The sequence below is a fragment of the Sinohyriopsis cumingii genome, chromosome 5, assembly GCF_028554795.1.
Source record: "Sinohyriopsis cumingii isolate HCF-2022 chromosome 5, ASM2855479v2, whole genome shotgun sequence".
NCBI classification, from domain to species: domain Eukaryota; kingdom Metazoa; phylum Mollusca; class Bivalvia; order Unionida; family Unionidae; genus Sinohyriopsis; species Sinohyriopsis cumingii.
Window position 1 is genome coordinate 22,816,043 of NC_142965.1, and position 14,360 is coordinate 22,830,402.

The window sequence follows — 14,360 nt, forward strand, 5'->3', positions numbered from 1 at the left end:
AGTAGCTATATCCTGGGAGGTGTTTTTCTCCTGGATACTTTGCCCACGGGGTTCCGGGGAGTTTTGATAACTTGGCTGCAATATCACCTCCTCGCTTTTTTTAAAAACATCTCCGGGTCTAATAGAAATAAATCTAAATTTCTTTATACCGCATTGTACACACTTACCAGTAAGCGCCGATCTATTATTTCTTGTTGTAACGGTTGTCATATCATTTGTGCCAGTACGCACTCTACACTTTACACAATATAGATCCATAATTTATGTATAGAGACATGAATATAATTGACTTTTCAGCGACTAAAACAAGAGAACCAGTTAAGCATGTTGCAGCGTTACCAAACTCGATCCGGATGATTATCATCGGACCATCTGGATCCGGCAAGACGCAATTGTTACTTAATTTAATAATGAGATGGATGAAGTGGGATAAGTTGTATTTGGTTGCTCCTAGCGTAGATGATCAACGATGCTACGAGGTGTTGAAAGATTTCAACGAGAATGCATCAGCGATCGCTAAAAAAAATGTCATCGAGTTTATTACAGATATCAATGATGCACCAGGTATCGATGATATTGATGGCGACGTTAACAATCTAGTCGTGTACGATGATGTTATGTTAGACAATCAAAAAAAACCAGCTAGGATATTTTCCAGAGGCAGGCATAAAAACACTGACGTGATATATGTCACTCAACGGTATACTCAGATTCCAAAAGTAATCAGAGACAACTGTAATATTCTTGCTGTATTCAACGGCGTTGATACACACACGCTACGAAATATTTGGCAGACATGGTGCGGCGGTGACATGGACTTTAATGTTTTTCGAAACTTTTTTAGTCATGCTCAGTCGACCCCACATGGATTTGTAACGATAAATTTACATGATCCTCGGACACGATATCGTATCGGACTTGACCAAATATTCGGTTAAATCATAGCAGCAGGGAGGGCGATGACATCGACGCGGTCGTCGCTGTGCTTGCCGGACGCTGACGACGCTAGGATCGGCGCGCAGAAGGTATTAATTAAACCAAATGACGTCCGGACAATTGTCGATTTAGCCCCTCGACGATGACAACGACGACGACGTCGTTTTTTTTTTACCAGGCGCTGACGACACCGGATCCGCTGAGTGCGGAAAGTATTAATTAAGCCAAATGACGTTTGGACAAAATGTCCGATTCGCCCTCCCTGCTGCTTATTACCAATTCTGTGTCTCAGTTACACTTGGAAGACATTATAATGTTATCTTCGAAACAGAAAAAATAATGTAATTTCCTTGTATAAAGAACGAAATCATAATGAACCACACGAGGAATCAGAAATTTGGGTTTTTCTAGGTAGCCCATATTTTAAACACACATTTGTAAAACTTTCTTCATGAATGGTTCAAACTACACCATAATGCTTTTCGCTGGGCATGTCGTGCTAATCAAATTTAGTTCCACAACCATTTATGTCAGGCTTGAAGAACCCATATGTGGAACAGTTGCTATCCAAAAACCAGATGTTGTGACAAGAATGTTTAAATCAAAATGAATACTTCGCCTAGCACATTTTCATATGTGAAACTTTCAATGAATTTGCAGGAGTTTCACTGTTCTCCAAGCGCATGAATTCGTACAAATTTTGCAAGATTTGTCTAATGGCATACCCTAACAGTATCTATGCTTAAGTACTTGACTTTCCTGCGAAGTCTCTCTCTTGCTCTGTCAATACTTCCTGTTTGTCATGCAGAGAATAAGCTACATTGATTTCTGATTGGTGGTTATTGTTTGACCTGGACTGGAAAAGCAATAACCACAAATGAGAATTAAATGTAACATATTTTAACAACACACTGGTAGCATAGCTTTCAAATCGACCAAAGGAGTCAAGATACAATTCAAAGCAGAAACTTTGCATGAAAGTGGTTATTAAATGATGAGTAAAGTATTTAATTATACATGTTGGAATGTATAGTATATGCTGAACATACTTCAGAGTTAAGATAATTAGCATGGAATAGGGTGGGAGGAATTATGAATCATGTCACCATGTTAATTTAAAGACGGCGAGTGGGTATTCTCAAATAGTCTTTTTCGTTTTTACTAACAAACATGAGTACCTGTGACTGCAAATGCTGTTTCAGATGGATTATAATTGTACAGAATAATAAGGTAACTAATAATAATTATTCATGACTGCTGAAGACTAAACTAACATGCATACAGTATCATTTAGTATCAAATTATTAATATGTGTATCGTTTAATATTAATATTAATATTCCTTAATATGTGTATCGTTTAATATTAATATTAATATTCCTTAATATGTGTATCGTTTAATATTAATATTCTTTAATATGTGTATCATTTAATATTAATATTAATATTCCTTAATATGTGTATCGTTTCAGCAAAAGTATTGATGCATCATTTTACCCCTAATCTTTATGCACTCTACTGTTGCGTGTAATACACGGATACATTTTAAAACACTGTAATGATATATAATATCTGCACAGCAAATGACAACTAATGGTAAATGTGGCCAAGTTGGCACCCAAAATATACATGTAGCATGTGGTATAATGTTGCGAAGTTGACACCCAAAATGTACATGTAGCATGTGGTAAAATGTTACCAAGCTGACACTCAAAATGTACATGTAGCATGCAGTAAAATGTTGCCAAGATGACACCCAAAATGTACATGTAGCATGTGGTATAATGTTGCAAAGTTGACACCCAAAATGTACATGTAGCATGTGGTAAAATGTTGCAAAGTTGACACCCAAAATGTACATGTAGCATGTGGTAAAATGTTACCAAGTTGACACCCAAAATGTACATGTAGCATGTGGTAAAATGTTACCAAGTTGACACTCAAAATGTACATGTAGCATGTGGTAAAATGTTACCAAGTTGACACCCAAAATGTACATGTAGCATGTGGTAAAATGTTACCAAGTTGACACTCAAAATGTACATGTAGCATGTGGTAAAATGTTGCCAAGTTGACACCCAAAATGTACATGTATCATGCGGTAAAATGTTGCCGAGTTGACACCCAAAATGTACATGTAGCATGCGGTATAATGTTGCAAAGTTGACACCCAAAATGTACATGTAGCATGTGGTAAAATGTTGCAAAGTTGACACCCAAAATGTACATGTAGCATGTGGTAAAATGTTACCAAGTTGACACCCAAAATGTACATGTAGCATGTGGTAAAATGTTACCAAGTTGACACTCAAAATGTACATGTAGCATGTGGTAAAATGTTGCCAAGTTGACACACAAAATGTACATGTAGCATGTGGTAAAATGTTACCAAGCTGACGCTCAAAATGTACATGTATCATGCGGTAAAATGTTGCCGAGTTGACACCCAAAATGTACATGTCGCATGTGGTATAATGTTGCAAAGTTGACACCCAAAATGTACATGTAGCATGTGGTAAAATGTTGCAAAGTTGACACCCAAAATGTACATGTAGCATGTGGTAAAATGTTACCAAGTTGACACTCAAAATGTACATGTAGCATGTGGTAAAATGTTGCCAAGTTGACACCCAAAATGTACATGTATCATGCGGTAAAATGTTGCCGAGTTGACACCCAAAATGTACATGTAGCATGCAGTATAATGTTGCAAAGTTGACACCCAAAATGTACATGTAGCATGTGGTAAAATGTTGCAAAGTTGACACCCAAAATGTACATGTAGCATGTGGTAAAATGTTACCAAGTTGACACCCAAAATGTACATGTAGCATGTGGTAAAATGTTACCAAGTTGACACTCACAATGTACATGTAGCATGTGGTAAAATGTTGCCAAGTTGACACACAAAATGTACATGTAGCATGTGGTAAAATGTTACCAAGCTGACACTCAAAATGTACATGTATCATGCGGTAAAATGTTGCCGAGTTGACACCCAAAATGTACATGTAGCATGTGGTATAATGTTGCAAAGTTGACACCCAAAATGTACATGTAGCATGTGGTAAAATGTTGCAAAGTTGACACCCAAAATGTACATGTAGCATGTGGTAAAATGTTACCAAGTTGACACCCAAAATGTACATGTAGCATGTTGTATAATATTGCCAAGCTGACACCCAAAATATACATGTAGCATGTGGTAAAATGTTGCAAAGTTGACACCCAAAATGTACATGTAGCATTTGGTAAAATGTTACCAAGTTGACACCCAAATGTACATGTAGCATGTGGCAAAATGTTACCAAGTTGACACTCAAAATGTACAGGTAGCATGTGGCAAAATGTTACCAAGTTGACACCCAAAATGTACATGTAGCATGTGGTAAAATGTTACCAAGTTGACACTCAAAATGTACATGTAGCATGTGGTAAAATGTTACCAAGTTGACACCCAAAATGTACATGTAGCATAACACTACAAGCTATGTTCCATGGCAGTTTTGTTACAACATGCCCAGGATAATATTAGATGTTATTAAATACCATGGTCTTCTCACAAATTTTCATTACTATAGACCCAGAATAACAATACATGTTAAAAAACATGATGTGCTGCACAAGACCATGTGATAGAATTTGTATGTTTTTCATAGTAACATATTAAATAAAAATACAACAAATAGTTTCTTAATACAAATTAGCACATATTAAGTATAAATATAACAAATAGTTTCTTAAATTAACACATATACCTGGGAGAAAAAGAAGCTTTCATTATGGCTGTCATATCAATATATTTATAAAAAAAACACAAACCAAAAGGATACACATATTGCTGTCAAAACAAAGTATGAAATTTAAAAATTCTGCAGCACTAAACAAAAATGCCATAAATGTATTTTCTGCCTACAACAAGATGTGTACATTCTAAACACTTACCAATGAGCTTCATGCAAACACCAGGATGTACAGCAGATGTTTTCATTCTAAACACATCCATTCTAAACACTTACCAATGAGCCTTGTGCAAACACCAGGATGTACAGCACTATGTTTTCATTCTAAACACATCCATTCTAAACACTTACCAATGAGCCTTGTGCAAACACCAGGATGTACAGCACTATGTTTTCATTCTAAACACATCCATTCTAAACACTTACCAATGAGCCTTGTGCAAACACCAGGATGTACAGCACTATGTTTTCATTCTAAACACATCCATTCTAAACACTTACCAATGAGCCTTGTGCAAACACCAGGATGTACAGCACTATGTTTTCATTCTAAACACATCCATTCTAAACACTTACCAATGGGCCTTGTGCAAACACCAGGATGTACAGCACTATGTTTTCATTCTAAACACATCCATTCTAAACACTTACCAATGAGCCTTGTGCAAACACCAGGATGTACAGCACTATGTTTTCATTCTAAACACATCCATTCTAAACACTTACCAATGAGCCTTGTGCAAACACCAGGATGTACAGCACTATGTTTTCATTCTAAACACATCCATTCTAAACACTTACCAATGAGCCTTGTGCAAACACCAGGATGTACAGCACTATGTTTTCATTCTAAACACATCCATTCTAAACACTTACCAATGGGCCTTGTGCAAACACCAGGATGTACAGCACTATGTTTTCATTCTAAACACATCCATTCTAAACACTTACCAATGGGCCTTGTGCAAACACCAGGATGTACAGCACTATGTTTTCATTCTAAACACATCCATTCTAAACACTTACCAATGAGCCTTGTGCAAACACCAGGATGTACAGCACTATGTTTTCATTCTAAACACATCCATTCTAAACACTTACCAATGGGCCTTGTGCAAACACCAGGATGTACAGCACTATGTTTTCATTCTAAACACATCCATTCTAAACACTTACCAATGAGCCTTGTGCAAACACCAGGATGTACAGCACTATGTTTTCATTCTAAACACATCCATTCTAAACACTTACCAATGAGCCTTGTGCAAACACCAGGATGTACAGCACTATGTTTTCATTCTAAACACATCCATTCTAAACACTTACCAATGAGCCTTGTGCAAACACCAGGATGTACAGCACTATGTTTTCATTCTAAACACATCCATTCTAAACACTTACCAATGGGCCTTGTGCAAACACCAGGATGTACAGCACTATGTTTTCATTCTAAACACATCCATTCTAAACACTTACCAATGGGCCTTGTGCAAACACCAGGATGTACAGCACTATGTTTTCATTCTAAACACATCCATTCTAAACACTTACCAATGGACCTTGTGCAAACACCAGGATGTACAGCACTATGTTTTCATTCTAAACACATCCATTCTAAACACTTACCAATGGGCCTTGTGCAAACACCAGGATGTACAGCACTATGTTTTCATTCTAAACACATCCATTCTAAACACTTACCAATGGGCCTTGTGCAAACACCAGGATGTACAGCACTATGTTTTCATTCTAAACACATCCATTCTAAACACTTACCAATGGGCCTTGTGCAAACACCAGGATGTACAGCACTATGTTTTCATTCTAAACACATCCATTCTAAACACTTACCAATGGGCCTTGTGCAAACACCAGGATGTACAGCACTATGTTTTCATTCTAAACACATCCATTCTAAACACTTACCAATGGGCCTTGTGCAAACACCAGGATGTACAGCACTATGTTTTCATTCTAAACACATCCATTCTAAACACTTACCAATGGGCCTTGTGCAAACACCAGGATGTACAGCACTATGTTTTCATTCTAAACACATCCATTCTAAACACTTACCAATGGGCCTTGTGCAAATACTAGCATGTACAGCATGATGCTCTCAAACTAAACATTACTGGGATATAAAAAAAATGACACAATTGCCAATAATTCTGTACAACTAAATTTTGCATTTTCTTTAGGCTTTTTGAGGAACAAAATGTTTTGGAAGAAACAAATGATGTCTTATATTTTAAAATAACAATTACATCACTGACGTAATGTTATAAATGATATGCATCATCATGAAAATTTTATAGGTATAACTGGATTGAAAAGATACGTGTCTCTTATGAAAATTGAATCATTAAAATAATAAAAACAGTCATACATACATTTATATTTTTATAAAGGATATACAACATATCAATAATTTTATTAAAATTTTATACACTTTTATATAGTGCCTTCGTATTAAGGCCATTAGGATACAAAGTATCTAATTAGAATGTAAATATTGTGCTGTACATTCTGGTGTTTTTTTAAAATCAGGAATGCAGTACATGTTTAGAATGTAATAACTAATAACTAATGTAATAACTAATCACTCTAAACACTTACATTCTAAACACTTACCAATGGGCTTCAAGCAAACACCAGAATGTACAGCACAATGTTTAGATTCCAAACAAGTACTCCACTTCTGATAAAAACACCAGGACATACAGCAAGATGTTTACATTCTAAACATGTACTACAATCCTGATATAAACACCAGGATGTACAGAAAGACTGTGTGATTTAGATTTTTAAAGTAGCTTTACAAAATTTCCAGTCATATCACTACAATATCTGCAGTGTGGCAGTTTAAAGTGATGTCTAGCGCCGGGGCATCATGTCAGACATGTAGCATGATGTTACACCCAGTCACATTATCCTGACACCAGGCCGACCAGTCCTACCACTAATCACTTAATGCTGAGCACCTAGCGAGGCAGCTGTAAATACCATTTTTAGAAGTCTTTGGTATGACTCAGCAGGAAATCAAAACCAATACCTCCTGCATCTGGGATGTACAGAAAGAAGTTCACACTCTATCATGTATTTCATTCCCGATATAAACAAATGGATGTAAAGGAAGATGTTTACATTCTAAACACTTGCAATCTAAACACTTACACTTCAAACACTTACCAATGAGCCAGATATAATCTCACTTTTATAGAATGCTGAAACATAAAAAGTACATATAACGACATCAAAATGAGATATTGCCCTATTTGACAAATCACAAGATAAATATGCAGATACAATAACTTCTTCAACATTTAGAGATCAACTTAATTTCCAACAACTACCAGTCTCAAAATAACCATTTTCAAACATATCAATGATAATGAAATAAATAAAACAAGTAAAATAAGAAATAAAACAGAATTCATTTTAAATTAAACTAATTACATAAAGCAAATCTTTATATGCCCAACAATGCTAATTGGTTGTCCCAAATTTCCATACTTCTTATTACACTGTAAATAAGCTTTTGCATGTCACTTGCTTTATACATAGATTTCAAACCTTTATTAAAAGATATTTTTATTCGTTTGTATTTAACAAATAGAATTTAAGTAAGAGGTAAAAAAAAGCAAATATAGACCTTTCCAAACAGTCACCCATACATAGCAGTCATCTGGTCATGATGGTCATTCAAACTCACCCACAACAATTTCCCATATATACATCCTGTGTGTAATTGTCACTGCCTTCTGAGGTCATCAGCTAAATGTTTTGTAACCAACAGTGCTTTCTCCTTGCCTTAGGCAGTCATTAGAGTGCATCAGCAGTGACCATTCTAAATATGCAAATTAAACTTTTGTCTTATAGAGACATTTGATTACGAGAATGTAAAGTATTGTTGTTCTCAGCTGCCTATATATTTCTACCCCAAACACAGAGGTAGGAAACTCTAAATAAATTTGTGGGAACTTCTGGGTCTGTTGAAAAAAGGTACCATTTAAAGTATACAAAGTCATGTATTATGATCTCAATCCTACATTACTGGTAAAATATTTCAAATTCATGCAGGATTCCCAATATTCCTTTATTAACTAGAAACTTATTTGACAATCACCCTCTTTTCCCTTGCAAATAAAGCACTCAGGAACCATTCTCTGCCATAATTCGATGAAAAAAACATCACTAATCTCTGTGTTTTTCTAGAAATAAAAGATATACCCTTTTTATTCCTGTCAGTGTGAAGTGTGTAATAGGTCTGAAGTTTGGTAATATCCTTCCCACGATAGCTTTTGCACTGGAGATTTCTTAATGTAATACTCCTGAGATGACGAAGCCGTCGCTGCAAATAAATAAAAAATTAAATGCATGTCCATGTCACATCTTTGCACCCAAATATTCTTCAATTTCAAATCGATCCAAATATTCCTCAATTTCATATACAAACCAAATTTCACCAACATAACTCGTGTCATAAACGTATATGTAAGTTAACTGTTCATTAATCTGATTAGGTGAAATTTAAATTCGACTTTGGGTTTGAAATTGTGAAATATCTGAGTGAGAATATGCTAAATTTAGAATGCACAAACTGGACTGGGTGAAATTTAAATCTGACTTCAGAATTAAATTTCACCCAATCAAATTTTTTCATTAAAATTCAGGTCATATTTACTGAGTGTAATGTTTCTCTAAGAATACTTACACAATCATTTAGATAAGGTCGGACATGACCACCATTTCAAAGCTTTTGACTGTCACATATGTCAAGCAACCATACATCAGTCATGGGACACCCCAAATATCAATATATCAAATTGTCTTTGATTTATTTGTGTATAGTTGACACATTGTTTCTTTGTCAGGCAATCAATACCAGTGTTCCAGACAAGGTCTAGTTTACACACTGTTTCTTTGTCAGGCAATCAATAATAGTGTTGCAGACATGATCTAGTTTACACACTATCTCTTTGTTAGGCAATCAATAATGGTGTTGTAAACAAGATCTAGTTTACACAATGTTTCTTTGTCAGGCAATCAATAATGGTGTTGCAAACAAGATCTAGTTTACACAATGTTTCTTTGTCAGGCAATCAATAATGGTGTTGCAAACAAGATCTAGTTTACACAATGTTTCTTTGTCAGACAATCAATAATCGTGATGCAAACAAGGTCTAAAGTAGATTCCTGGACCATGCAAATTTTAATGCATTCACTGCATCTGAGCCAAACACCTTTCTGGCAAATGTTAGTGACAAAACACTTTGGTAACAATCTCAGTCACTCTGACTGCTCATTACAGTCAACCAAACGAGAACAGTGATGCAACCAGTGTAGATGAAGTACTGAGTTGCAGGGGATTAGGAAGCATTTTGTGTATTATTGATGACCAAGAGGAACTGGATTAATAACAAAACTAGTTTCAATGAATGGACAGTACAAAAATGTGATTTGTTTGAAATTTCAAATGTACATCCAGTATTAAACATTGAGTCTGAGCAGATTTTTTACAGCAGAATTAATTAAAACAAAGCTGCAATGCATGAATTGTGTTGACTCTCTTGACAAGGTTTAAAAAAATATCCTGAAGTTGATATAAAATGTGTGTGTGTGTGTGATTAGGATTTTTAATGTAGCTTTAACAAATTTTCATACTGCTACGATGTCTGTGGTGTGGCAGTTTATAGTGATGTCCAGCACTTGGGCATCATGCCACAGACATGTAGCATGATGTCACACCCAGTCACATTATCCTGACACCAGGCCGACCAGTCCTAACACTAACCTCTTAATGCTAAGCGCCTAGCGAGGCAGCTGTTAGTACCCTTTTTGTAAGTCTTTGCTATGACTTGACAAGGGTTCGAGGTGGACTCTCTAACCACTAGGCCACTGGAGTAGTCTTGATATAAAAGATGTTGGATCAAATGAAGCAGTAGGGAATTGGGAAACTGAAATAAACATAAAAAAAAATGAGAATGTTTTTGCCAAAATGAACTTTAAGTGAGTGGATTTATCACAGTGAATATGTGACACTGCTATGACTGGTGACAGACTTGCTGTGTAATTTACACATTCTTATAACCAAAAATATTGCATATATATCCACAGTAAATCACAGGGATAAACTTCTTGTTTGTTGCCACCACTTGATGTGACCTATGAATCGGGTCAAAACCTTTTTTTAATGAAAATATATTACCAACAGCTGATTCATGTGTATCTGAAATGCATGAAAATGTCCAGTTGAACACGGAAATATTTAAGAATTGCTGATCACACACACACAGAGTCTTAAACAGTACCTCCCTTTACCACCTCTAGATGGCAAAGTTTATAACAATATTTATATATATACACACATACTGAGAGAGAAACTCTTAAATTGTACCTCCCTGTTACCACCTCTAGGTGGTTACTAATCAAACATGGTGTCTACCAGTTTAAGCTTTGTGATATCAATGACAATACTTGCATCTGCTAAGAGGTATGGAAATGAATGACATTAATGCAATTGGGCAAGTGTTCTCCAAGAAACAAATTTAATAAAATTTACTTTCTGATTAGAATCTATTCCTCTGACACATTATCATTATGGAGGCAAATGCAAGAGAAGTGTCCCTTATATTACACAAAGCTATCTGATGCCAAGTGTCATATTTAACTACCCAATTATAGAACAGCAATTAAGAAGAAGTTTGATAACTGTACATATCATTAAACAATTAAATTTACTTGCTGAAATGAACATGATGAAGGAGAATTGTCACGATTCCAAAATTAACCTCTCTCCTCGATAAGTTGCAATCTCAGATTTTCAGAGATTTCATTTTCAATAAAGTAGCAGAAATTTTGCAAAACCAATTACTGTTTGCCCATTTGCATTTTATTGTTTTAGTCTCTCTCTCTCTCTTTTGTTAATCTGATACAGGAGTCTGGTTTATTTAATTTACTTATTTACAGAAAGGATGTACAATTATAAGACACTACTGTGGATCACTGTTGGCCTTAAAATATTAATTTATTCATGTATTTATGCAAAGAAAGATATAAAGTGCTACACATTTAAACACCAACTAAAGTCACATCCCATGAGATAAGAAGGCTCTATCTTAAGCAGTACCAGTGGGTTTGTGCCACCTTATACAGTACACACAGATATGAGCTACCTTAAACATTTCATGAGGGTTTGTGCTACAGCTGTACCTTAATGTTTGCCACACATGACTGTGTCATAAAGCACAAACAGGATATAATAAAGTGTCATTTGTTTCTTATGTGTGTATGTACATACAGCTAACACAATTTTTCTAAAATCCACATGCCATTGTGGAAGACTTAATCCCTTCCACTTTAGCTGAGACAGAGTGATAAATACTTCACCTGTGACAGTGACAAATACCTACTAATCACTACCATGCCTTCACGGGCACACTGATAGCACCTCCACTGTGGAGGAGCTGGTTGACATTACTGACTAACATCTGAATAGCCACTGAATGAACACGATCATGGAAAATCTGAATAGCCAATGAATGAAGACCATCATGGAAAATCTGAATAGCCAATGAATGAAGACCATCATGGAAAGTCTGAATAGCCAATGAATGAAGATCATCATGAAAAATCTGAATAGCCAATGAGTGAAGACCATCATAGAAAGTCTGAATAGCCAATAAATGAAGACCATCATGGAAAATCTGAATAGCCAATGAATGAAGACCATCATGGAAAGTCTGAATAGCCAATGAATGAAGATCATCATGGAAAATCTGAATAGCCAATGAATGAAGACCATCATAGAAAATCTGAATAGCCAATAAATGAAGACCATCATGGAAAATCTGACTAGCCAATGAATAAAGACCATCATGGAAAATCTGAATAGCCAATGAATGATGTGACTGTTCAATCTTCATTGGTCTTGAGCAAAGTAATCACCTGCAGCCATGAAACACAGAGCTCTCATTTTCTTTTTTAAAAATATACCATCATTGTCAAGTTTAGATTTTGCCCATTTTGTTAACTTTGTATTCAGCTATTCAACATTCTGACACTAGCTTTATAAAGAAAGAAGCATTCCTTGGAAAATTCATTGCATCTGCACATAATGGTTTCAAGTAGTCCAGTGATTGGCTCAAAACACTGGCCATCTCTACTGGTTGTATCCACATACCTGATCAATAAGTTACAGTATACGCATGTAAACATAAAATGCACCCATATATTACATGCTGATAAGTACAAATGGAGCTTGTGTAAATATCGCTCAGACAAGATGTAAACTACTGTCCTTTCAAGTTACTGGCCACAGTTTACCTGTTGATGGACCAGTAACATTGCAACCATTGCTTGTCCGAAAGAAAAAATTTCTGATTCAGACAACAGACAATGGACTTCTGCACCCCAGTAAATTGTGTGAACTACAACAGAAATAAGGAAATGAATGGGTCTGTATACTCTGATAATGCAATATTGAGAGAGATAAGATTCATTGTGCACAATGTAATATTAATACATTTTACAAGTCAATGTCATTATGTTAATATTACCTAAAATCTGATTTGGCATTATGTCCGTTGCATTATCTTTGTTAGAAAGGAAAGTTTATAATCAGCTGAATTATCATGTTTTTCAGTATCAGAAAGTAAGCAAATTGCTCATAAAGGAAACAACAATCTAGATAAATCGGTGCCTATACCTCTCCCTACATCAATCTCTTTTGAGCAGGGGTTATACACAGACAACTATGCCCATTATGTTTAGTCCACATCCAATCTGCTGTGGTCATCTGCAACTCCATAAGAAATCATGGTGTGCAGAGCTCTTCTCTGCAAGAAGGTTATGATCTTAATTATTTCCACTCCTACTATGATGCCCGGGGTTTTGAAACAAATAATCGACAAAAACATTCAAATCAAACAGAAATTCTGGCTACTAAAATACTTCAATTTTTGGCATGCTATCTTGTGAAACTTTGTAAGGTTTCAAGTTTTTTCAGTAGTTACAATTTCTTTTAAAAATTATTGGTTATCCCCAACTCTCTGACCCGGGAACTCTCAGTATTAAATGACTTATTTTAAATATACGATGTGGAATGGCAACATTTGTCAGCTTGACAATATTTCAAATATTGCTTGGCTGGTAGATTGTTGAGTCAGTGAGGTCTGATAATAAACAGTATTTGTTTCATGCAACGGATGCCTTATATGAGATAGTTTTAAATTAAGAGACAAGTAATGTGGATCAATAGCATTATGCAGCTCGAAATATCACCTGGTATGTTGGTAAATCGAATAAACTCCGAAGATGTCTCTTTGGAGGCTCTGCCATCTCGTATATCTTTTAAATAAATCTACAAAATCAGCAGTGACAACTTCTGTGCCAGACATTCAACACAAAAATTTCATTGCATTATGCATTTACGAAGTTCTGCCCCCTTCAGCCGTCCGCCATGATAATATTTGTACACAATCTCGTTCGAGTCACATGACTTGTCATGCCAGTAACATTTTATTAGTCCGCTATAGATTAATCCAGTACTATACGACGCAGTATGTAAATCACAGAATAATTATCGCTCGGATTTTCTCAGTGGTATTGTACTTGTGCAATTGCAAAATTAATTGCGTAGCAAGTTGCAAAATCTCGCGAGAGTAGAGGTCCATTGATC

The 14,360-nt window shown here is 35.6% G+C and overlaps 1 protein-coding gene across 1 annotated transcript in view; it reads right to left on the bottom strand.

The window, feature by feature from the left end:
* The window catches only part of LOC149798775 (UV radiation resistance-associated protein-like), a 73,502-nt gene extending 59,200 nt beyond the window's left edge, over positions 1-14,302 (bottom strand). The window contains exons 1-3 of the mRNA XM_089957647.1: positions 13,964-14,302; positions 8,912-9,032; positions 7,871-7,905 (exon numbers count right to left, since the gene is read on the bottom strand). Coding sequence (XP_089813773.1) covers positions 7,871-7,905; positions 8,912-9,032; positions 13,964-14,020 — 213 coding nt within the window. The 5' untranslated portion in view covers positions 14,021-14,302. The remainder of the gene's footprint in view (positions 1-7,870; positions 7,906-8,911; positions 9,033-13,963) is intronic.
* Between the last annotated feature and the right edge of the window lie 58 nt (positions 14,303-14,360).